Source organism: Medicago sativa, chromosome 5 (assembly GCF_051527215.1).
Source record: "Medicago sativa cultivar Bolivia chromosome 5, Bolivia_mono, whole genome shotgun sequence".
In the NCBI taxonomy this organism is placed as follows: Eukaryota; Viridiplantae; Streptophyta; class Magnoliopsida; order Fabales; family Fabaceae; genus Medicago; species Medicago sativa.
The window spans coordinates 55,143,670-55,169,180 of record NC_140753.1 but is presented as its reverse complement, the minus strand read 5'-3'; the positions used below and the strand labels follow the sequence as shown (position 1 = coordinate 55,169,180).

Below are 25,511 nucleotides of genomic sequence, written 5' to 3'. Positions count from 1 at the left end.
TTGCTACTCTCATTGCATTTATTCTCAAAGGTCTCCTGCTTATAGTTCAGCACTCATTTCATCCAAACAAATTTTTCATTTTCTTATCTTTCCAACTCTTTGTTTTCACAAAAAATGGCTGACGCTTTACTCGGAGTTGTGTTTGAAAATTTGATGTCTCTCCTTCAAAATGAATTTTCTACCATTTCTGGAATCAAGTCAAAGGCTGAAAAACTATCAACCACCTTAGATTTGATCAAGGCTGTTCTTGAAGATGCTGAAAAGAAACAAGTCACAAACCACTCTATTAAGGTATGGCTGCAACAACTCAAAGATGCTGTTTATGTGCTCGATGATATCCTTGATGAGTGTGCAATCAAGTCTGGTCAACTTAGAGGATCAACCTCTTTCAAACCAAAGAACATCATGTTTCGCCGTGAGATCGGCAATAGGTTGAAAGAGATTACAAGGAAGTTGGATGATATTGCTGATAGTAAGAACAAGTTTTTTCTACAGGAGGGTACTATTGTTAAGGAAAGCTCAAATGAAGTAGCTGAATGGCGTCAAACCAGCTCCACTATTGCTGAACCAAAAATATTTGGACGAGAAGATGATAAAGAAAAGATTGTTGAGTTTCTTCTCACCCAAGCGAAGGACTCTGACTTCCTTTATGTCTATCCCATTGTTGGTTTAGGTGGTATTGGAAAAACAACTCTCGTTCAATTGGTCTACAATGATGTTAGGGTGAGTGGCAATTTTGACAAAAATATTTGGGTTTGTGTTTCTGAGACTTTCTCTGTCAAGAGGATTTTGTGTTCCATTATAGAATCTATCACAAGAGAGAAGTGTGCTGACTTCGAATTAGATGTAATGGAAAGAAAGGTGCAAGAAGTGCTGCAAGGTAAAAAATATTTGCTCGTTTTGGATGATGTGTGGAACAAAACCCAACAATTGGAATCTGGACTAACACATGATAAGTGGAATCATTTGAAGTCTGTGTTGTCGTGTGGATCAAAAGGTAGTTCCATTTTAGTGTCCACCCGTGATAAAGTTGTTGCAACAATCATGGGAACATGCCAAGCTCACTCTTTGTCTGGTCTCTCTGATAGTGAATGTTGGTTGTTGTTCAAAGAATATGCATTTGGATATTTCAGAGAAGAGCATACAAAGCTTGTGGAAATAGGAAAGGAGATTGTAAAGAAATGTAATGGATTGCCTCTTGCAGCAAAAGCATTGGGAGGTTTGATGAGCTCAAGGAATGAAGAAAAGGAATGGCTTGATATTAAAGACAGTGAGCTTTGGGCTTTACCACAAGAAAATTCTATTTTGCTTGCTTTGAGGTTGAGTTACTTTTATTTAACACCAACCCTAAAGCAATGTTTCTCTTTTTGCGCTATATTTCCGAAGGATAGAGAAATCCTGAAAGAAGAATTGATTCAACTTTGGATGGCTAATGGATTTATTTCATCTATGGGTAATTTGGACGTTGAAGATGTTGGAAACATGGTTTGGAAGGAATTGTACCAAAAATCATTCTTTCAAGATAGCAAGATGGATGAATATTCTGGAGACATTTCTTTCAAGATGCATGATCTTGTCCATGATCTCGCTCAATCATTAATGGGGCAAGAATGTATGTGTTTGGAGAATGCAAACATGACTAGTTTGACAAAAAGCACACACCACATAAGTTTTAACTCCGATAATTTGTTATCATTCGATGAGGGTGCCTTTAAAAAAGTTGAATCCTTGCGAACATTGTTTGACTTGGAGAATGATTTCCCAAAAAAACATGATCACTTCCCATTAAACCGTTCTCTTCGGGTTTTATGCACGTCCCAGGTATTATCACCAGAGTGTTTAATTCATTTAAGGTATTTGGAACTTCGTTCTCTTGACATAGAAAAGTTGCCTGATTCAATTTGCAACCTAAAAAAACTCGAAATATTGAAAATAAAATATTGCAATAAACTGAGTTGTCTTCCGAAAGGCTTGACTTGTTTACAAAATCTTAGACATATAGTCATTGAAGGATGTGGATCTTTGTCTCGAATGTTTCCTAACATTGGAAAATTAAGTTGTCTAAGAACATTAAGTGTGTACATTGTTAGTTTAGAGAAAGGGAATAGCTTGACAGAGTTATGTGATCTAAACCTCGGAGGAAAACTGAGTATCGAAAGATTAGAAGATGTTGGCAGTTTATCTGAAGCTCAAGCGGCTAGTTTGAGGGGTAAAAAAGACCTTCATAAATTATGCTTGTCATGGTCGCCCAACAAGCCCCCAACTATTACTAGTGCTGAGCAAGTACTTGAAGAGCTTCAACCTCACTCAAATCTCAAGTGCTTGGAAATAAATTACTATGAAGGATTATCATTACCAAGTTGGATAATTATTCTTAGTAATTTAATTTCTTTTAAACTTGTGAATTGCAACAAAATTGTGCGGCTTCCGTTACTTGGTAAACTACCATCTCTAAAAAAACTGAGATTAGATTGTATGGATAATCTGAAATACTTGGATGATGATGAATCTCAGGATGGTATGGAGGTGAGGGTTTTCCCATCTCTGGAGGTACTCGAATTAAAATTCCTACCAAACATAGAGGGGTTATTGAAAGTGGAAAGAGGGGAGATGTTTCCTTGTCTTTCTAAGTTGTGGATCTCCCATTGCCCTAAACTTGGACTGCCATGTCTTCCATCTCTTAAATTCCTCTATGTTTTGGGATGTAACAATGAGTTACTGAGGTCAATCTCTACCTTCCGTGGTCTTACTCAGCTTCGGCTAGTTAACGGTGAAGGAATAATAACATCCTTCCCAGAGGGGATGTTCAAAAACCTTACTTCTCTTCAATCTCTGGACGTAGAATATTTCCCAAAACTGAAGGAGTTACCAAATGAACCCTTTAACCCAGCTTTGACGGATCTGCGGATCTCTGATTGTAATGAGTTGGAGTCCTTACCAGAGCAAATTTGGGAAGGTCTTCAATCCCTTCGAACTCTATATCTTAGTAAGTGTAAAGGATTGCGATGCTTGCCGGAGGGTATTCGACACCTCACTTCTCTTGAGCTTTTGAATATTTATAATTGCCCAACATTAAAGGAACGATGCAAAGAGGGAACAGGGGAGGATTGGGACAAGATAGCTCATATTCCAAGAAAATATATTTAATAGAATGAAGAAGCAGAGACGTTTACCCTTATCTGCCTCAATCACCATCGCAAAATTCAATTTTACCGGTAAGATCTCTATTTCCCATTCTTATGTTTGGATTTCAACTGCTCAAAAATCTTTATTTTTATTCTCATTGTCGACATCTTTGGAACCCATTCCGCAGGAAGAGATCCAGAGTACATGAAAGATATTTTACTGTTCAACCTAAGAAGGATAAATGTTCTAATTCAGGTAATTTTCTTCATGTTTTTTTTTAATTTTAATGATTTTGTGGAGATTGATTTGAATGGTTAGGATTGCCTTCAACACACAAGGGATTAACCGTAACAAACGTACCTAATGATGAAGAGAACGTCTTTTGGAGTGGAGGAGGTGACAATGAGTCCGGTGGTGGTATCGAGGATTGCGATTTTGATAGTGGGGGCGTGGGTCAGAGCTCCGTGCCCATTAGCAACTCTGATCATCAAGGTTTTCTCCATTTTTATTCTTAAGTTTTTTTTGGGTCTTTTTTATTTATTTGTTTTAGATATTTTATTTGAATTGTATATTGTTTGGGTTCCTCTTTGCTTAATTTTGATAATAGTTTGAAGAAATGAAAGTTTTTGAATGTAATTATAGGGTTGGTGTCATATCAGTATCTGAACATTAAACATGTCATCAATATGTAGTGTTGGTGCTACGTTAATTTGAATGATAATTTGTTAATTTTGATAATAATTTGTTAAAATGAAAGTGTTTGAACGTAATTACATGGGTCAGTGTCATATCGATATTTGAAGTCTGAACATCATACATATAAATGTAAGAACATATAAATGATTATTGGGTGCAAAACAAAGATAAGAGAGAAAAGATGCAAAACAAAGATCACGGCAAAGGATGCAATTAATTTGTTGGATCATTTAGGTTGGAAAAAGGCTCATGTTTTTGGGCACTCAATGGGTTATTATTTTGCGTGTGTGCTTTTATTTTATTTTTTAGTGAGCTTTTGATTTACATAAAGTTCAGATGGTTTGTTCTGAGATTTGGTTAGGTTAAGTTTATTTGTTTGTGTTTAATTTTAATTATGTTTGCCTATTGAAACAGGATCTATGATAGCAGTAATGGTTCCTGATTGAGTTCTCTACTTGGCCTTGCTAAATGCAAGGGGTGGAGGTTTTCAATGTTTTCCAAAGGTATATGTCCCTTTTATAGTTCTATGAAATGTTTTGATTTGTTTTTACGACGTTAACCATTAATGACTGATAGCCACACTTTTTAATTAGAACCTTAGTTCATGCCGAGTGGACTAATAAGTATAATTTCTTAGTACTGATTTTAGGTGATCCTTTAGGAGAAATTTAGTTGAGAATTTCCTTTCTTATGGCTTTGAGTCAGAATTTTGTTGAGAATTTCCTTTCTTATGGCTTTGAGTCAGAATTTTGTTGAGAATTTAGTTAAAACCATATGATCAATCAGAATATGCCCAAAATATAACCAAAATGAAGAAAATGGTAATGTTCTAATGTTCTGATAGATCTTTGCCAGTTAGAGTTGTTTTCAAGGTAAGCAAAGTTCAGATCTTAGTGGGTTTCTCTTTCAAATGATTAAGCATTTGAATAATTTTACATGCATTTTTGTCTTCTCAAGCTGATTTATTTTGAAATACATATAGAACAACTAGTAGGCTTTCTTTGTGTTGCATTCTTCAGCAAAGTAATAATAATGTTGTTTCAGCACTTAATAATGTTGTTTACCCTCACAAATCATTTTTTCACAAAATATATTAAAAAATCATCCTTGTGGAAAATGAAATAAAAGATTCTACTATAGATTTGTGATAAAATTTGATAAAGCAAATGAATGGATTTTTGTCATACAGGTAAGGAAAATAATGACAGGCCTAAACAATGAGTCTCCAAAGAAGACAGTGAAAGTGAAGAAACTCCCAAGGAAACCACAAATGATGAGCTAGGGAAAAATAAAATTGGCATGAAAGGAGAGGAAGTAGACAAAGATGATACAACAAATTCCTTGTCGGAGTAATGCAAGGATGGAACAGGGGAGGACTGGAACAAGATAGCACATATTCCGAACTTAGACTTTTGGTGATGTTGGTGTTGCTTTTATGTTCTATAGGAATCAAGAAGCAAAGATATTGGTGTTTCTGCTTCTGGCTTTTCACATTTCCGACTAAACTGGTAGGCTCTCTAATCTCCATCCATCTTTATTTTGATTGTGTTTATCACAGTGCAATAACAATCTCTTGTACTCTTTTTGCAGGAAATGCCACTCCTGTTTTTTCACTATGGTCTCCTATTTATGTTGGTTTCTCTTTTGTCTTCAGAGGTAAGTTTTGATTATTTTATTTCATTTTCTTATTTGTTATCAGTTCAATAAATTTATCATTGCATATTTTGTGACGAGGCTTGCTGCCATTGGGGCTCTACAGGTTCATGGCTTCATTTCGATGATATTCACTTCAACATTGAAGCAGCTTCTAAAACTGGACAAACTAATGAGGTAGAGCATGTGACATGGGAATCAAAGTTATCTGTTTTTGTTCCTGATCCTGATATTCACTTCAAATACTTCACTTTAAATGTACTGGTTGGTATGTAATGATTTAAATGATTAGATTGAAATTAGAATTTTGACTGTAGATGGTTTTGAATATTCATTACTCTAGTCACCACTCATATTGCGAGTTCATTATATTCAAGTTAATGAACTTTGTTATTGTTGAAAGTAGAACATTGAGTGATATCAAATATGAAATCGTGAATACACATGCCATTGAGCCACATGTTTGGATCTCAAGTGGTCAATTGAATGGATTTTCATTCAAAAAATGATGTATTCACAATATGGGGTGATTTTCAGGCCTTTGTTGAATTTGTTGGAACTCATTCCAATGAATGAGCACCGGAGTACATGAAAGATCTTTCATTGTTCACCCTTAGAGGAAATTTTCAATTAATTGTGCAGGGTAATGTATTATGGCCCGTATGTTGTTTCCACAAGATTTTTCTTTTCCAATTATACTACTTATTCGGCTATTTTAAAAGAATTTTACTGGTACATGCAGATTCAGAGCAGTTGGGTGTTGATGCATGCATCAAGTTCTTTCTCCAATTCAACTAATACGAAGGTTTATACTTTTTCTTGGGTGCATATTTAAGCTCCAGGTATTTCTTAAGTTATTTCTCTACACGAACCTGTATTATTTTTTTAGTTTTTATAATTTTGGCTTTTGATTTTGCAATTTTTAGTGAGGATCCTGTTATTCACTTCAGGTACATTGAAACGGCTGCTAAAGCTGAACAAATTAATTAGTAGAGCTTGTGACTTGGAATCAAAGTTTTATTGAGAAAACAAAGAACTTTATAATGAAGGTCAAGCTTCCAGATCCACATTCTGTCTGTACTATCAACATGATTTGTTGCTTTGAAAGGTGATTTTTTCAGTGGTATTCACTCATTTTGAATCTTTTTATGTCAATCTTAAATGTCTTATAAAATTATATTTCTTCTTATACTCAGCCAGAAAATGCTACTCTAGTTGTAGAGAGGTTGTTAGATGAATGCCATGAAGAATGTGAGAAGAGGTAGACTAGTTTTATTTCTTCCCTGTATCATCTTATCCTGTAATGTTTCTTCGAATATTAGTTACTAATTTAAATTTCACTCTGCAGGAATCAATTGCTTTCTCACAAGCCACCTATATTATGATTCTCGTTTTGTTGGTAAATATCGTGAGAATTGGGTCCCTGTATTTGCCATTGTTGCTTACCAAAGGTTGCAATGTGATGCTGAGCTTAATGTTAGCAATAAAAACTCTTTGTTCAAGCTACAAGCTAGGTGTGAATACATCTGTTCTTTAGAAAGGTGCCATTGTATTTCATAATGCAAATTTGAGACACGCAATGTTATTTCCATATGTTTGTGTTAGATATGTTGTGGAATGAATGGACGTTGCTGACCTCTGTGAGAAGCTCCGACATTCCGATTATGAGTTTCGAAGGCAGTTGATTGATCAAGTTAAGTCCAGAAAGCAAGAGCCCTGTGCAGTTTTCAGCTGCAATGAACGTTTGTATGATTCCGAACTTCCCCAATAGTTGATTGAGCTCCTCCAAAATGCTGCACTATTCTGCTTTTATTTGAAACTTCAATCTGTCATTTTTGCTGATACTGCATTAACGGCAGATCTTTCAAAGTCATGAATAAAACACATTGTGATGTTTCTGCTGGCTACCAAAAAAAACATGGAATGAAGTTTTTTTCGTCGGCCTTGAGGATGAGGAAATCTACTTAGCTAAGATTTGTAGTATGAATGTTATTATTCATTGATCTAGTCCCCTCTTCTTCATAAATTTTTTTGATATACATATTTACCACTCATATTGCAATTTCCTTACATGCAATTTAATGAGCTTTGTTATTGTGAAATGTAGAACATTGAATTATAAGTAAATGTAACAAGGAGCAGAATGCAGATAGCTTGTTGATTAAAACAAGTATATTTGTTACTCCAGTCATTCCATGCTTCTCTTTTTATGAGATCAGTTTTTGTTGTTCTATTTGCAAGTAATATCATCTTGCGCTTACTATAGCTAGTAATGTCTTGTATTGTAGAAACCTTACTGATAGATGAAAGGGATTGAGTTCTAATCCTAGAGGTGCACTAAAGTTTAGTGTGTTTTTTTTTTTTTTAAAAAAAAAAGCGAAATATATAAAAAGATTTAATCTAAGTACAAAGTATGACAACATTATCTAAAAAGAAACCATTACATTGCTAAAGCAGAAACTTTACTTTGGTTTAACACCAAAACAACCAACATTGAGAAAACCTTAAAAATATGTCTCCTACTACCACAAAGTCTAAACAATAAAAAGCCACCCCACCTGCATAGTTATGCAGGTTGCTTCCAACTCAGCAGCTTCAACTCGACCAAATAGGCAAACTGATTCCACAACATCATATGAAATTACAACAGGCGACACCACATTTTCATACCCACAACAGTTTTTGAAATACAGACAGTGCCAAAACCGATCTGACTGCACTGAGAAACTGCTGTACCAGACCATGCCTCATATTGCTATTAGACCAAGCTCTACGTTTAAAAATTCAACCAATTCTGGACCCTTTCATACTGACACCACCTATAAGATATCTCAGTTTGAGTTTGTAAATCAAGCAATCACATTTTTTATCCTTTGAGTTTCAGTTGTATCTTAGCATATACCACCAAGCTAGTAGACTACCACTGTTTTTTTTTTTTGAAACAGCTTATATATATTAACACACCAAATTATACAAGATGTACAAAGAGGAGGGCAGCAAAACGCCAAAAATACACAGGGCCCAAAACTGATCGGTTACCCCAAAACAGCCACCAAAGCCGGAAAAACAGCAGCCTAAAAACACAGTAGCAGTAGCTGAAAAACGCTGCTGAACCGCCCCACAAAACCGATACCAAACCAGAAAAAACAGCAGCCTAAAAATATAGTAGCAGCAGCAGAAAAACGCTGCTGAACCGCCCCACAAAACAGATGCCAAACCAGAAAAAACAGCAGCCTAAAAACACCATATCAGCAGCAAAAAACACTGCTGAACTGCCCCACAAGCCACACCAAAAGTCCCAAACACCTCTAAAACTACCCCAGCTTTCTCAGTAGACCTTTAAACACCACTCGTAATAGAGGCAATGAGGACTCTTTAATCTTGACTGCGCCAAATTCCAAGAGAGCACCTTAATCTCATCAACAATTTCTCCTCCATCTTTCACAAGATCGTTAAAAATCCTATCGTTTCGCGCTTTCCAAATCGTCCATAGGACAGCATGCCAAACCATCCAATAGTCTTTGCAAAGCCTTTTCTTCCCAATCTCCCCACTCCAACATTCAAAAAGTTGAAACAAAGATTGAGGTGTAATAAAATTAATCTCTAACCACCCACACACCATTGCCCAAACCTTGAAGATCATATTGCAATGAAGGTAAAGATGTGCCGCCGTTTCTCCCACTTGGTCACAAAACACACACCTAACTGAGGCCTGGACTACCAGTGTTAAAGTTAAAATTCAACTGAAACTAAATATTGCTAAATTCCATTCCAAATTTTATTCTCAAGAGTGCAGCAATATCTTCATGATATTCCAGTATTCCCTATTTCATTACAACCTACACTCGAAACAAGTCAAGGGATTCAAAATTCATTGAGTTATGGAAACCTTTTGTTCGAAGCCAATTCCATGACAAAATTTTTACCTGTCAAACAATATCTTCCAAGAGCAAGTTCCTTGCCTTCCACGTTGACAATTATTGCAGGCAAACCAAAGAGTTAATGTTTTCTCCTTCAAAACTATACCACCTCAAATTAACCCCATGAAGTTCCAAATCATAGAGAAAAGAAGACACTCAAAAAATAAATGTTGAACTGTTTCTTCCATACCACACCCACCAATACAAAGTTGAGCTTCACTACTTAAGATCCCTCTATTACATAAATTTACTTTAGTAGGTATTCAGTATTCTATAAAACTTGCCAAACAGACATTATTACCATAACTTCTAACCAATTTCCTCCACCATATTACCAGTTTTTCTCATTAATTTTCTATACGCTGAACTTACTGTGTAAACTCTTGAACGGTCCTCCTTCCACATCCACAAATTAATTTCCAGTATCAAATGATAAATTGGGCAGCGTCAGAATTTGCCAAATAGAGAAGACTAACTTACATATATGCCTGCACTAATATATTAAAAATTCTTAAAAACTACTGTTAATAATTTATACGCATCAAGACAATAAAAAAAGCAGGTAAATGAAAACTGCTTGTTTGAATGCTGGTGTGTGCGTGTGTACATAATTGAAATTAAATTCCTCTCTTTTCTTTTCCTTTCATCTCCTTTTTATTAGACCAATCATAACATATCATAACCAAACTTTGATCGTTGATCTTAAAGAAAACTTTAGAGATACTAAAATAAAAAATATTTTTAAGGATCAAAAACATATTCAACCTTTTTTTTATTTTAAAAAAGTTTTTTGCATTATTATATATAAACAATAAACAAATTATTATATATTTTTTTGAAGCAAAACAAATTATTATATAAACAAATATTTTTGCGTGTATTTGTAAAAAAAGAAAATTAGCAAAAGAAGAAAGAAATACTACTAGATAATTCACGAACCTTCTTTGGTTCCAGCGATCCACACCAAAAACCCTTATTTACTTACTTGTCACCTTTCTCTTCTTCTTTCTTCTTTTCTTCTTCTCTCTCGGCGAATTTCAATTGTGAATCAAGCAACCATGTCGCACTTCGGAAGACAAGGTCCTCCAGACATCGCTGACACCTACTCTCTCCTCGTTCTCAACATCACTTTCCGTAATCTCTCTCTCTCTCTCTCTCTCTCTCTCTCTCTCTCTAATTTTCAATTCAATTGTTTCTCGCAACATCAATTCAACACCATACATTGTTGTTTCCTTCAGGTACAACCGCTGATGATCTATTTCCTCTGTTCGACAAATACGGCAAAGTTGTTGACATTTTCATCCCGAGAGATCGAAGGTACTGTTCAATTCTGTTTCAATTTCCCTTTTTATTTATCAATTAATCTATTTCTTTCATTTGCTGAATTTTTCTATTGTTTTTAAGGACCGGTGAATCGAGGGGATTCGCTTTTGTTCGTTATAAGTATGCTGATGAAGCTTCAAAGGCTGTTGATAGGCTCGATGGTATGTTTCTTCATTTTGTTATTATTGGTTCCTCTTAGGCCCTGTTTGGATAAGCACCTTATTGCACTTATTATTATGAGCGCTTATGTATAAGCTATCTATTTTTTTTTTGTGACAAAAGATGATATGAAATTCTATTAATTTGGTATAAGCTATAAGCTGTTTTCGTAAGCTATATTGGAGAAGTTATGAAAATAAGCTGAAAACAGCTTAGGCCTTTCATTTCAATTTTTATTTCATATGGAATTTGAAATGATTATTTTTTCAGGAAGAATGGTTGATGGTCGTGAAATAACTGTCCAGTTTGCAAAGTATGGCCCTAATGCTGAGAGAATGTAAGTTCTATCGTTTATTTTTTAGTTTCTGTTATAATGGTTGTGTCATGTCAAATTTGAAGAATTTAGCTTGATTTTCTATATACTGTTGTTTATATATTTTGGGAAAACTGAGTAACCTTGACCTTGTTGAATAGATTATGGCCCTGTTTGGATAAACAACTTAATTTGCAACTTATAGCATACAATAAAGTAAATTGTTTTTGTATAATCAATCTATAAGCTGTTTTTATTAGCTATCCTGGAGAGCTTATGGAAATAAGCTGTTTTCATAAGTTCTCCAAAATAATGTCACAAATGCTTATGGCTGTCAATAAGCTCAAATAAGTCAATCTAGACAGACCCTATGTTTGAACACAATAGCTTTTCATATTGTAATTCAATTGCATACTCATAGTGGATGCTAGCTGGTTTTTATTTTCCTCACGGCTTGTTCTTTTTATTCTCATGCACTTGTACGTATCTAAGTTAGTTTCTTCAATTTACAGTCACAAAGGAAGGATTATTGAAACATCCCCGAGATCAAAGAGCTCAAGGAGCCGCAGTCCCAGCAGGAGAAGGTGCGTACCACTTCTTAATGTCCTTGCTGTTTCCAGAGTGTTGTGGTAGTAGAAGTTTTAGTGTCTTCTATTGTGTCTGGAGAGCTTTGAAATTACCATTTTGGCATTGCTTTTTGTTTTTATACTACAAGCAGGATGATATCTGTTGGCTTTTGACTGCCCGTGATAAGTTGAATGTGATATTTCTAATTAAATGCAATTTCTTAGCCTTTGTTTTTATGCTTGGAGTGACCATTTAATTTAATAGCCGAAATACAGTTGTTTACAGTTTATTTGATGTTCAATCAAGATGTATTATGCATTTTAATTTTGCACCTTAAGGAGGGGATGATGTGACCTTTTCAGTTTAAGCATGTTAACTTGTCTAAATGGAAATTCCTTGCAGCATAGATCAAGGTGGCTGTCGCCATCCTTATAGCAGAGACCCAATGCTGTACTTTTGTTTGTCTTTGTTATTGTCCTTGAGCTGACTTTGTGAATGCTTTATTTCTTATCTGTTATTGTAATTGACGGTAGTTAGCATTCAAAATATCTACTGGTTGATGTGCTCAAGAGATCCTATGTGTTCATTTTGAAGTTTTCTTATGGTTATTAAAATGTATTTCTTTTACGCAGTGGTGTTTCCACGTTGTTGATTGAATTTGATAGAATATTTCATCGACTAATGTCCAACTGTTTGTAGGCATCACGATGATTACAGAGACAAGGGTTACAGGAGGAGAAGTCGCAGTAGAAGTTATGATAGGTATGAACGTGATAGGTACCGTGGTGGGAGAGACAGGGACTCGGTTCGCCGAAGCAGAAGCCGTAGTGCCAGTCCTGATTACAAGCGCCGTGGAAGGGGGCGCTATGATGATGAGCGTCGTAGTAGAAGCAGAAGCAGATCAGTAGACAGGTCTTCATTCATTGATACTTGGCCTTTTCAGTTTTGACTTTCTACCATCATAATTATTCTTATTGGAGCCTTTTGTTTGTTATTCTCCACAGCCGCTCCCCTGCAAGACACAGTCCTAGTCCAAAAAGGAGCCCTTCTCCTAAGAAGAGTATTTCTCCTAAGAAAAGTCCTAGTCCTAGTCCTAGTCCACGTCGCGAAAGTCCTGATACTCGTAGCCGTGATGGAAGATCTCCTACTTCTCGCAGTGTCTCTCCACGAGGCCGTCCTGAAGCTTCCCGAAGCCCTTCTCGAAATTCAAACGGTGATGTATGTAATGTTATTCTTGGTTTTAAAAATCAAACAAAAAGTCATTTTCGATATCAAAAGGTATTTTTTAACTTTTGTTGACTATTCAATTCTATTTACATTTTTCAGGAATGAGCTGTTTTTCATGAAGTATTCCAGAGATGCCTTGACTACTGTACCTGTTGCTGTGTTGATAATATTGGATGATTTGTCAATGTGAATGGTCTTATCAAAGTCATTGAAGGTTTTTTGATCTAAGTGCAGTTTGGTAGGACCAGACTTCCTTGGGTTTGAATATTAAACATATTTTGACCTATATCATGTCTACTTTAGAGTTGGTAACTTTTGGACCTTGTAGTTGCTAGGTTAATATTTTAGTATGAGGAACTTTGCTTTTGTAGCTTTATTCTATCGTGTTTGCATGCATTTATCCCTCTTTTTCTGCATTTCCATTTCCGTTGTTATAAGCAGGGTGGTTGTGATCTAGTTAAAGCTCAGTTAATTTATAATTAACAACTTATTGGGTTTTATAGTTATGATCGGGAAAAGTGATGGGGGCCTGATAGGCGAATGTTGACATTGTTGCCGTTGATGCTGTGTCTGTGTCATTGATGATTGTTCGTGAGTTTGGTGACGGTTGCAAGAGCGCTGATATTAGGACTGATTGTTTTATCACTTTGCTGGTTAGAAAGACACTTAGTTGACTTGATTTTTTCACAAATGATCTGATTTTCGGTAAGCTTTTTTGTTCACTTTCTATTTTATTAAGTCCCACACGTGTTCTGAGCATTCTGTTTTTTGATCTGGTAACGCGTGATTGGTCTTCGTCGAATAAAATGTCTTGAGGCGAATTCTTGATGCCGTGATCGACACAAGTTGAACGTATTTTGTAATTTGGCTGATGCCTCATAGGAGTAGGAGTTGGACCTGTCATTTGTTGATTCAGAGACGCAGATACCAAACATAAACTGTGGTACTAAGTAAGTACGAACCCTAGTTTGTTGGTGTGCTGTTTCAAATCACAGTGAAGGGGTCAATGGTAAAATAATAAAGTATATTTTATAGGGTATTTTACTGGATACTTGTTTAACATTGACCTTTTCAAGTTTATAATATCTGCTACTTGATGTAGTGAGATGGTTGTTGTAGCACTGATCCATGACTGTAGCTGTGAGGTGGTTGCTGATCCATCTTTAATATGAATGTGTTCGTGAGTAATTTGAAGAGTTAACAAATTAGTGTAGCGGACCGTTGCTGCCCTTATTGCCGGGGTTGGGTTTGCAATGTTATTAGCTGTTGGTAGTTGATACTGATGATGGTTGTCTAGCTGTGTTGCTGGTTTCTGTTGATTCCAAAGCTGCCTGCCAGAATTCTTTTCACTATTAAGGTCGTGGTTGGTTTTCGTAGTTTCGTCTTTGATCATTCGTTCATTCATTTGTATGGCATAGTATTTTTATTTTTGTATTGCTCGTCACTTGTTACCTAACATTGTGTTCCTTATTACGATATTGTGGTGTCGTTATTGTAATGCAACTGAATTAAACAAGCAAAGTTTTAGAGATATTGAAGGTTTTGTTCGGCTTATGAATTGGTTGTTTGAGAGCGGCTATTGTCATCTGTCTAAAATAGGATTAATTGTTTATAACTAATAATAACCACAGGCTAACCAAACCAGAGTGCCAAGCTGGGGTTTGCCATTATGCTACCTTTTAGTGCCAAGTGGACTAGATTTTAGTTTCCCATTTATAATCATGTGCCATTAATATTGGAGGAACTGGAACTGCTCTGGATTTCATCGATATTGGGCTCCATTATTTATTATAGCTATTTGATTCCAGGATCAGGATGATCAGTGACGGTTTTGCAGTAAATAGGTTAATATATTAGATGGATGAGCTGAGTTGTGTAAGGGTATGTAATGATAGCCATGGGTCCTTGTTGAGTTAGATATTACTCTCGAAGACAATCAAGTCCATGCAATAGATCGAATCAGTGTTATAAAGCTTATAGTGTGGATCGACCTGATCAAGGTCAATGGTTGGACAAGTTACTACAACGAGATGAATAATAGTTAACTGCCCATGACGGTAAATAACCAAGTTTTTCCTCAACTAATCATGACAGTCGATAACTAACTACCAAGGTTTTCCTTATGCTAGGAAAGGGGTAAGGCTTTAATGATAGCATCTTCACTGATAGTAAGTAATAAGATGAACAAGGTAGAACCCAATATCATAATACCATGGTGAAGATAGAGAACTGATCTGTGATTGCTTGAATCCATAATTTGGAACGGCCGTGGAAAACTTAGGCACCACTATCTCAAAGCTTGCTTAAGATTAAAATAATTTGTTTTAAGTAAACGAAGTACGAACCAAGTCCTCCAGCCTCCAGCCCGAAGGTATACTTCATAAAACAGATTAATCATTCATTGTTTAGTGGAGAACTTAAACAATCTCTAGTTCTCTACATCGTAATGCATAAGTGAATTAGGATAGCTGTAGTTTTGATTACTATGAGAAGTGCAAGCCATTGCCTACTAGTTTTGTGCCGCCTTTAGTTGAAGGTTTGATCTCTTATATCACCAAAGCTTCCATTAACCTTGAAAATGTTCCGAAAATTCACCTAAAATGCAGCCAATTTGATGTTGACCACCTAGATGAGGAACAACAGCTCAATGATCGTAGGTCTCATGAACTACTATATATGTTTCTCAAATATTCTTAAATTATACCAGGTGGTTATAATTTGGAGTTCATGCATTAATGCGGAGAACATATATATTGTCTATAATGATTAGAGAGTTTGACATTTATATGAGAAGAGAAAGGTGGTGTTGAAGGGAACATCGAAGATTGGATAAGTAGTCTTCATAGTCTTCAAGGTAGGTCAGACTGAGGGGTCAATGTATTATAACCGACCTTCTATAGTGTTTGTGAAGGTTCAACAGTTGGCTTGGTAATGAAAAGAGTTTGCAAAGGTGGAGAGCAATAATGACTTCTAAGAATGAGATATAATTGTCAAGTGTTGACTGCATAGTTTTCCTACATAATCTAATCAATCGACGAGGTTACTTTATACAACAACAACAACGCCTTATCCCATTAAGTGGGGTCGGCAACGAGGTTACTTTATACGGTAATTATTTTCATTTCTAAAACATTTTCATTTACACCTATATTTTTAAAATATTCCTTCAAATATTTAGTCAGTGAAAGTAATTGTGGTCGACTTTTGCTCACATCCACTGCTAAGTCCGAAACTTTGTAATTGGCAACTGTAAATGGTAAATTTCAAGGTGTACGTCTGATGCCTTTTATTTTTTTAAATAGCGAGATTAGGAGGTTTTTTTTTTGTGGTGGTCGGGATTCGAACTCCGGATTTTGCATATATTATGCATTGTCCATACCAACTAAGCTAAGCTCACGAGGACAGATTAGGAGGTTTAATAAACACTTTTTTATGCAAGATTAAAAGAAAAAACAAAATTAATATTTGGCTCATTATAATTAACATATAAAAATACGACTTCTGTTTTTACTACTAAAGTGACTTTTTTTTTCCTTAGTTTTTCAACTTAGGATTATCGGAGGCATGTCAACGCTAGCTCATACTCGTTTTTTACTACTATTTATTTTATGTTTCACTGTATCAATCACTTTCAAAAATAGAAGAAAAAACTTAAAACACTTGATGAGATGATAATGAATCACTTATGACTTAACCGGAGGTTTTGTATTCAATCTAGCTCTACAAAAAATATATCAATGTTATTTCAAAATATATATATATATATATATATATATATATATATATATATATATATATATATATATATATATATCAATGTTAAATCTCTTAAGATAACTATTTTTATCTTATCTAACTGTAGGGATTAACCTTTACAGTTTCACATAAAATATACCCGATTAAAGGATGTTTTCATATTGATAGTAACAATTGAATTGAATTTGCAAGTCTCCTTTCCAATTGCCCCAGCCATCATTGGATTATAAACAATAGTGTGTAGTTGCCAATTATGCTAGTTTTTTTGTATGTAGTTAATTATTGATATTGATTATTCTTAATATATTAATAGATCATAAAAATAATAATAAATAACATATATTTGAATGCGAAGGAAAAGTGAATGAAGTCATTTCACTTATTATTTGCAACAATGCAGCCTCGCCGGCGAAAGTGTGTCCGGACATCATCACCGGAGAAGGAATCAAAACATTTTATGAAAGCCATACTTCCCTCACCCATTCATTCCAAACAAATAGTAAGCTTCACTTTCTCTCCCTTGTTTTGTACTTTTATTATGCATGCATGTCAATCAAATATTATTATTCATTTTATAAAATTATTAACTTCTTCAATGTAATTGAGATCCTTTTTGACTTTTTTTTTTTTTGGTGTGCATGTGTGTGTTAGCATGTTGATCACTCGTTTTGTTCAGTGTTTCTTTTATTCAATGGTTTTAAAAATTGTTTTTGAATCTTTTATATTGAGTTAGTGTTCGTTTGGTTTCACTTTTTGATGAGACAAAATTGATTCTAGAGATATAAAATTGATTTTGACATATTTGGAATGAGATGAGGTAGAATTGATTTTGTATCCATAATTGTTTCCAACTTGAAGTTAGAATTTAATTTGGAGTTTTTGTCTGTACATATTACAATAACTTGTGTTTGATTACATTCCCTTAGTTGAATTGAAAGTGATTACATAGTGCATACTTTACTTAGTATGTTTGGTTCCACTTCTAGAGGGACTAGAATTGATTCTGGATGTGTAGAATTGATTCTGACATATTTGGTTACTGTCGACTAGAATTGATTCTACCTCAAAATCGATTCACTTTAAGCTAGGATTTGTAGATTTTGATTGTAGAATTGGTTTTCACACACAAATTTATAGTTCGACTCACTTTTACATGAATGTATCCAAACACAAATCACTTTTGGTCAGAATTACTTTTAACCAAAATCAATTCTAGAGAATCAATTCTCTCCACCACACAACCAAACTCACGTTGTATCAGAAGTGACTTATATTTTGATCACACTCTCTTAAAAGTGAATTCAACTCTAAAAGCAACTTAGAGTGGAAAACTTCAAATCCTAACTTCAAATTAGAATTTATTCTGGACTCAAGCAATTTTACCCAAAGCTGCCAACATAAATTTTATGTATATGAAATCACTTTTGCCTACCCAAACGTGTCAAAACATGCACTAATCGTAACCCTTTCTTGATGAGAGTAACTGAAATTGTGAAAATCTCATAAGCATGTAAGCCGTCTTTTGAAGTTTGGTCCTATAGTATAGCAAATGGTGTGTTATCACTTTTCAATGCAGAGAATTCCAGATGAATTTATATCAAGATTTGGGAATGAACTCAAGAATGTTGCTACAATTACTGTTCCAGATGGTCGTGTCTGGAAAATGGAACTGAAGAAACATGATGAGAACGTTTTCTTTTGCAACAAATGGCAAGAGTTTGTAGAATACTATTCTATAGAATATGGTTGCTTCCTTTCTTTCAAATATGAAGGGAATTCAAAGTTTAGTGCTATTATATTTGATGCAACTTCTGTTGAAATTTGCTATCCTTTCAAAACTTCAAGTACTAACGGAGAACCAAAAACAAATTATCCTAGTTCTAGAAAAAGGTCCAAGGTTGAAACATGTGAGAGGCGTGGGAAAAAGGTCAAAAACATGTCTAAATATGCTTCTAAAAGAGTAGAGGATGCTGCCAAGGAACTCAACCCAAACAACCCTTATTTTCGTTGCAAAATCGTCAAGGGAAAATATGCAGTGAGAATTTTACTCTAAAGAAAATGTTGATCAGTTATTTATGTTTCGACTTAAATTGATCTCTCATCCATTGTGCAGTATGTTAATTATGATTTTGCTACAAAGTACCTGAAGCCAAATGTTCCTATAAAGCTCCAAAATTCTCATGGAGGGCAGTGGGAAGTGTTTGGCATTATTCATGATGTCAGATCATCAGCAATGCAAATAGTGAGGGGATTTTCTATATTTCAAAGGGACAACAAACTGTCACATGGAGATTATTGTGTGTTTGAGCTGATCAAGAGGAAGCCGATTGTGCTAAAAGTCACAATGTTTCGTGCAGTTGACTATTGCGATTAAGAACACTCCTGTACATCCTCTCTATGTGATGATGAATGAGGCATGATGTTGAATGCCATATGCTGTTTTGGTAATTGATGATTTACATGGATTGTACCAGCTAGTATAAACACTTATGTATTTTGTGTTTGATTGCTGTAAAGGGCAACCCGGTGCACTGAAGCTCCCGCATACGCAGGGTCCGGGAAGGGGTCCCACCATTTGGTGTATTGTACGCAGCCTTACCCTGTTTTTACACAAGAGGCTGTTTCCAGGACTTGAACCCGTGACCTTACAGTCACATGACAACAACTTTACCAGTTGCGCCAAGGTTGCCCCTCTTTGTGTTTGATTGCTGTGATGAGATGTTTTTGCTTTTTGGATTATGAAGTAGTGTAGAAGATTAGAAACCTATCAGCAGATTGGGGAATTGTATGACTAGGAGTCTCTTCAAACTTTAGATGACTGTTTTAAAAGCACATAGATAAGAAATTATGATGGATTATTGGCTAGATGGTGTAAAAAATATTATATTTTGCATGTTGCTAACTGTTATTGAGAATGTATATGTGAAGTTATAAGGGGTGCAATTCAAGAAGGCATTTTTAGTCCTACATTTCTTTTCTTAGAAGTAACTTGCATTTTGATATTCTTTATACAGATTTCTAAAACAAGAGCGACGTTTAAAGATAGACACGTTTATTTCATATCAACCACGCTGCTGTTGCCTTTGAAAGATGATTGCAGAGTTGATATGTCAAGAGTGACATTGTTAGAAGAATGTCCCTAGCTGGTCCTTGTAAACACCTTGGCATTAAATGCATCGTTGTGGTATGAGATTGGCAGATGGTGGTTCAGGTTTGACACGTGGAGTTCAACGTCAAATTCCATGGTGAGTTTCGTGGTGTTAGTGAGTTTGAATGGCAGTTCGGGTTCGACATGTGGAGTTCAACGTTGCATTCTTTATCGACTTCCATTAGGTTCAAGTATCTCTGGCAATGGCATTAGGTTAGGCAAAAGTCGACTTCCATTAGGTTCATTTTGCCTTTTCAAGAAATAAAAATAAAAATAAAAATTGTCAGTTGTTAAGTGTCGCTACAAATTGCCTCACAAAGAAAAGTTTATCACTTCAAGTGTGTGAATATGATGCTAATAAGTACCCCATAATAACATGGTTTTCCACTTTTTATTTTAATGTATTTTGAACTTTGTAGAGAAGTTGTATAGGGCTTTGTGGGTATAAACAATGTTATACCTTCATAAGTATGCGTCTTTCGTAGTAAAAATGGAATTTGTTCATAAATTCGCTGATTCTCTCCATTGAAATTTTTCTCAAGTTTTCTCCATTGAAATCTCAACCATCAAATATGAGAGAGAAAATGAGTGTTAAATTATAAAGAAAAGTGGTTAGTGAGTTTTAATGGTGAAGATTAAAAATGGAGAAAACTTGAGAAAATTTTCAATGGAGAGGATCCAAATCCATATTTTTAGACTATAACGCCATTAAGTTTATAATACTTTATTAAGAAAAAGTTTATAATACTATAGAAAATTTGAAATTAAGTCAAGAATATTAGAGAATAGAGACACGTTTATCACACATCTAGGGAGAGAAACAATCTTATTAACATTTTTACAATTTATATTATAGAAAACTAGGTTGATATAACATTAAAATTTTGACCGACTTGAGTATTTACCAAGGACGGATCTAGACATTCGATATATGTTTGACTATTTTTTTAAAATAATGCAAACTATATGAAAAATAAGAAATAACATTGTTTGATACAATACAATTACAATAAAAAAATTGTCTCCTATCTATTTGTTGAAAATGAGCTAAAATAACAGCGCTGCTAATTTTTAAAAAAACATTTCTTATTATATAAGTTACAAGACAATCAGTTAGTCACTAATCACTTATTTTGTTACATAGTAGACTGTTCACAACTTTTGTAATTGAAAAAACACGTTCAACACTTACAATTGCTATCCATAAGAGTAAAACCAACTTTAAAACCTTATAAATCATAACAAATGTGTTGCACCTATTTATTTTGAACGAAAGAGAAATATTTTGGTATTGTTGCATTTTTTATTTTTTATTTTAAAAACTTTAGGGAGTGGATGTGTGGCTTTAGGCACACATGGCCACACAATGCATCTGCCCCTGGTATTTACGTAAAAGCTCAACACGACGATAAATAATATATTGCATCCTTTGTAACCAAAATAAAAAATAAAAAATTACTCATAAAGTTTGCAATATATATTAAATTTAACAATGAGATAAAGAATTGTTCTTAGATAATGTTAGTTAGATGTTTTATTTGATGATTGTTTTGTTTTTGATATTATAGCATATAATTATGTTAAAACACCTAGCAAACCATATGCCTCATTGTGTCTTATGATTTCTTGGTGTCTTGCATATCATTCTTACATAAGAAACTTCATCTTTGTTTATCAAACTATTTTTTTAAGTATATGAATCGATTCAAATTGTCCTGAATCGTATCACCAGAACCCTCTGACTGGGGTGAATTGATTCATGAGTTTTTTTAATCGTATCACTCTTGAATCGATTTTAAACAATTTGAATCGTAACATAAAAACTCTATAACTTGTGTTGAATCGATTCATAAGAATTTGAATCGTATCAATCTTCATCATGGGTCTCCTGAATTGATTCATTTTTTGTCTGATGCGTATCAATCTTCATAGTTCATCTTGCTTGTATTTTTGCTGTCTAAATCGATTCACACATTATGTGAATCAATTCATTGTGTTGTTTTTGGCCGAAATATTGCACTTTTCACTCTTTTCTATATATATATATACTCAGTTCCTCATAACACCTAACTACATAATCATTTGCATCTATTCTCTCTAGAGTCTCCAAACCTTATTGTCCATTTGTTCTTAAGATTAAACATTTTTTCTAAGAATCTTTGTGATCTTTTGAGTCATAGATTGCTACAGTGCTATGAGGATTGTAAGTTGATTGCTTTCAAGGATATTGATTGGGAATCAAGGATCTAAAGTGAATTGAGTAATTTCATTCCACCTTCAAGGGTATTGGAGGTTCTTTCTAAAGTTCTTGTGTTGAAGGGGATCCAACCACCAGACGGGGCAGCGGAGAGTTCGAGTGAAGAGCTTCAAGGGTTGCACGGGTGATTGAGGATTCGAAGACATCAAGAAGCACCAATTTCAAAGGATATTTGAAGATTGGGGGAGTGGCTGCATAGGAATTGAATAACTAAGGTAGTTTCAAGGAATTCTTGTAATAACATTGTAATCAAACTTTCATATTCTAGTGGAAGTCCTTGGGGGAGACGTTTTCCATCAAGAAGAGGAGACGTATCCCGAAGCGAGGACGAAAGGGTGGACTACTATGAATCTCGATGTCTTTTCTCTTCCTTACCCTCTTTAATTTTGATTAATTGTGTATATGTTTGCTTGATAAATTGATAGAATAGAAATTGAGTGTGATCTAGGTTTATCTTGTTAAACTTAACTTAATTCATTGAATTAGGTTTTATCTTACTTCACATAGATCACAATTGGTTTCAATCTATTGTCAATTTATCAAAAAAAAAAAAAAAAAACACACACACACACACACATATACATTGTGTTCACTAGTATAATTGTTTAATTGCTCTTATGTTTTGTTTGAGATTTGTCTTGTTTTATAACTTGTGTGAGAATTATCAATAATAGATTGTGTTAAGATTTGACTTTGAATCTCTCAATTTTTAGTGAATCTTATTAATTGATCATAGTCTTGTTACTTTTGTCATTGCCATATAATCAAGCGTAAATCCAATACGTCATCAATTGTTTTTCAAAAATCGCTCTGGCTACAAACTCGATAAAATTTTAAATCACTATTCACCCCCTCTAGCACGTATTATCTTTTTTTTTAAATAACCCGAGTTTTTTTTTAATCCAAAAATATATTAAAATAAAAAGAGATACAGAGACTGGGGGGACATAAAACCTAACCCAGGTAAAACCCAAAACGGGGATACATCGTTATAAATCAGACCAAGCGAAACAGTCCTAAAATATCTTAACAAAAATTCACTAATCATGAGCATAACCCAGCGAACCCGCGTACGAGGACGAAACCAGATTAAAAAAAATATGAAAAGTGAACATTCGCCAAAAACAATTAGGATTTAATTATAGCGAATGGATTGACCGCCAACACAGTAACAAATCCAAGTGCCAACAACTCCCTGCACAAGCAGCAAGCATAAAGCTCTTTCGAGCTCGACGAACCAGAGTGTAAGCAGACAAGTTGCCTTGAAGCCTGCAGATCTCAACAGATCTGGAATCATCAGAGAGTCAAGCAAACATGCCACCAAACACAACAAGTTACAGTCTGACGCGTTAGAACTCAGATCGTGGGATGAGTCCAATACGTTAGTAACTAAACAGACCCTTTCGGGTTTAACGGAACCGGACCCTTTCGGGTTTTTGAATCATCAATCACCCAACCAATCTCTGATCAAAACAGAAGCAAAAACACAAACCAAACTGCCGAAACCCAAAACAACAGCAACACGCCAACGAAGTCAGCAACACGAGAACACCACCAGCTACCCAACCACCAGAACAGCGCCCACGACAGACCAACACCGATCTTCCGTCGGCTAAAGACCTGCAACAAGAAAACGAAAAACACACAGCTCCACCACTCACCGCGAAGAACAACAACCCAACTAGAAGAAGACGGCGGCAAACAGAAGTACGACGGCGGCAACAACAGATGAGTTGAGGAGATCTCCGGTTGAGAAAGGTAAAGACGACGCCATCAGACCTCGATCTACCGATCCACAAAACCATGAAGTTGAGGAGATCTCTGGAGTCGGTAATGCTTAAACCTGATCCGCTTAATAGGGATAGACCAACAAATGTAATTTATATGTTTGAATAATTATTTTCATATTTTTAGTGGAGTCGTTAGTTATATATTTTGATTTCCTTAAATTTGCTTTAAATTTATAAATTTTTACATTATTTATGTGAAGTTTTTAATTAATTTTTTTTTTAAATATTGACGGGTCAACCCGCCGGTCCGCCATAAAACGGGGCGGATGAGATTTTCAACCTTACATCTCTAGTAGGCCCACCCCGCTCCGCCCCTTTTTAGACGAGTTATTGACGGGGCGGGACGGAATGGGGCGGTTGGCTTTTTTGCATCCCTATTAGGCGGAGCAGGTTTAAGCATTACCGACTCCGCCCCCGCTTCCATGTACCCGCCTTCACCCCGCCCCAAACCCTTTTAGGGGTAACAATTAAACACTCACCCTATCCCCAATAGCAATTGGGACGGGTTTCTCTGTCCCGTCCCCACCCATGGAAACTGTACTTTTTGAAAAATAATTAAAATATTCCCATTTTTTCCTTTTTCTATATCAACAAAAAATAACAATAATTAAATTAAGGGTCTTGCTAACTATTGCCCTCAGGGCAATGGTTAAGGTAACCAAAATTAGTAGTTTTACATTGGAAACAACAATTTGTAAATTTTTTATAAGTTGACTTGACCACTTTTTATCACTTTCCAACACAAAATTTCTATTTTTGTTCCTTTATCCAATGTCCCAAGGGCAATGGTTAGCATTTTCCTATAAATATATGTTTATTACACACGCTGATGACAAAAATTTTAAAACTAATTTACCTTTCATCCTTAAAATATTACAACACCGTGATTTAAAGACAATTTTCCCTTTTTATTTTGGTCACAAAAACAATTTTCCCTTTATTATCATTATTATAACTAGCGAAAAGACGGGCACTCACGTGTCTGTCTTTCTTTCTACTTTTTTTATTGTGCTAATGTTTGAAAATTATGTTCGATGTTTTTTATTTATGGAATTTTGATTTTGATTAAAACTAAAAATATAAATGTTTGTTTCTTTCATGTTATAACAAACCAAACTAACCATGATTATCTATTTCAATAACACCAACAATATAACAAAAAAATAATCTAATTTTTTTTTAATGACACCAACAACAATCTTAATTATAGAAAAAGTTGTTTAAGGGTATAATTGGGATAACGAAAGATTAAGATATGTGATAACGTAAATTTTTACGAAAATCTAAAATCGTTTCATATGTAATTGAGATACATCAAGATTAACAGTTTATACACATTTATATAACACCGTTAAACTTGTTGTATCTCAATAACATATCAAAAGATTTTAGATTTTCGTAAAAATTTACGTGGATAATCTATGTGATATAAACTTACAATCCAACGGTCAAATTTAAAAAATATGCATTGAGTAAAACGATATTGAGCGGTGTAACATTGGTGTAACTTTTAAGCAGTGTAATTTGATATATATATATATATATATATATATATATATATATATATATATATATA

At 34.7% G+C, this 25,511-nt stretch overlaps 2 protein-coding genes and 1 pseudogene across 19 annotated transcripts; all 3 read left to right on the top strand.

The window, feature by feature from the left end:
* Positions 1 to 11: 11 nt before the first annotated feature.
* Positions 12 to 7,719, top strand: LOC146923184 (putative disease resistance protein RGA3 pseudogene; annotated as a pseudogene). Of its 11 annotated transcripts, XR_015012751.1 has the most exons (13): positions 12 to 3,215; positions 3,314 to 3,381; positions 3,499 to 3,618; positions 4,237 to 4,325; positions 5,269 to 5,330; positions 5,413 to 5,478; positions 5,582 to 5,652; positions 6,013 to 6,118; positions 6,218 to 6,317; positions 6,426 to 6,583; positions 6,672 to 6,736; positions 6,824 to 6,989; positions 7,081 to 7,719. The product of XR_015012751.1 is annotated as a putative disease resistance protein RGA3 pseudogene, transcript variant X10 (transcript). The 11 variants fall into 11 exon arrangements; XR_015012752.1 differs by lacking the exon at positions 6,013 to 6,118; XR_015012742.1 differs by having other exon boundaries at positions 6,824 to 7,719.
* Positions 7,720 to 10,355: 2,636 nt separating this feature from the next.
* Positions 10,356 to 14,538, top strand: LOC146923183 (serine/arginine-rich splicing factor SC35-like). Of its 6 annotated transcripts, none has more exons than XR_015012756.1 (10): positions 10,356 to 10,529; positions 10,634 to 10,712; positions 10,800 to 10,879; positions 11,148 to 11,214; positions 11,703 to 11,774; positions 12,457 to 12,669; positions 12,762 to 12,975; positions 13,084 to 13,222; positions 13,488 to 13,689; positions 14,087 to 14,538. XR_015012756.1 is itself a non-coding variant. In XM_085715891.1 (8 exons), the coding sequence occupies exons 1-8, from the start codon at positions 10,454 to 10,456 to the stop codon at positions 13,087 to 13,089; spliced, it is 807 nt and encodes a 268-aa protein (XP_085572017.1). In that variant the 5' UTR covers positions 10,356 to 10,453; the 3' UTR covers positions 13,090 to 13,296. The 6 variants fall into 6 exon arrangements, 1 of the variants encoding a protein (XP_085572017.1); XR_015012755.1 differs by having other exon boundaries at positions 13,488 to 13,934; XR_015012754.1 differs by having other exon boundaries at positions 13,488 to 13,993.
* Positions 14,539 to 16,792: 2,254 nt separating this feature from the next.
* LOC146923182 (B3 domain-containing transcription factor VRN1-like) lies at positions 16,793 to 20,280 on the top strand. Of its 2 annotated transcripts, XR_015012741.1 has the most exons (4): positions 16,793 to 17,239; positions 18,317 to 18,775; positions 18,854 to 19,184; positions 19,755 to 20,280. XR_015012741.1 is itself a non-coding variant. In XM_085715889.1 (3 exons), exons 1-3 carry the CDS (start codon positions 17,105 to 17,107, stop codon positions 19,112 to 19,114), a joined length of 855 nt encoding a protein of 284 aa, XP_085572015.1. In that variant the 5' UTR covers positions 16,793 to 17,104; the 3' UTR covers positions 19,115 to 19,707. The 2 variants fall into 2 exon arrangements, 1 of the variants encoding a protein (XP_085572015.1); XM_085715889.1 differs by lacking the exon at positions 19,755 to 20,280 and having other exon boundaries at positions 18,854 to 19,707.
* The last annotated feature ends 5,231 nt before the right edge of the window (positions 20,281 to 25,511 follow it).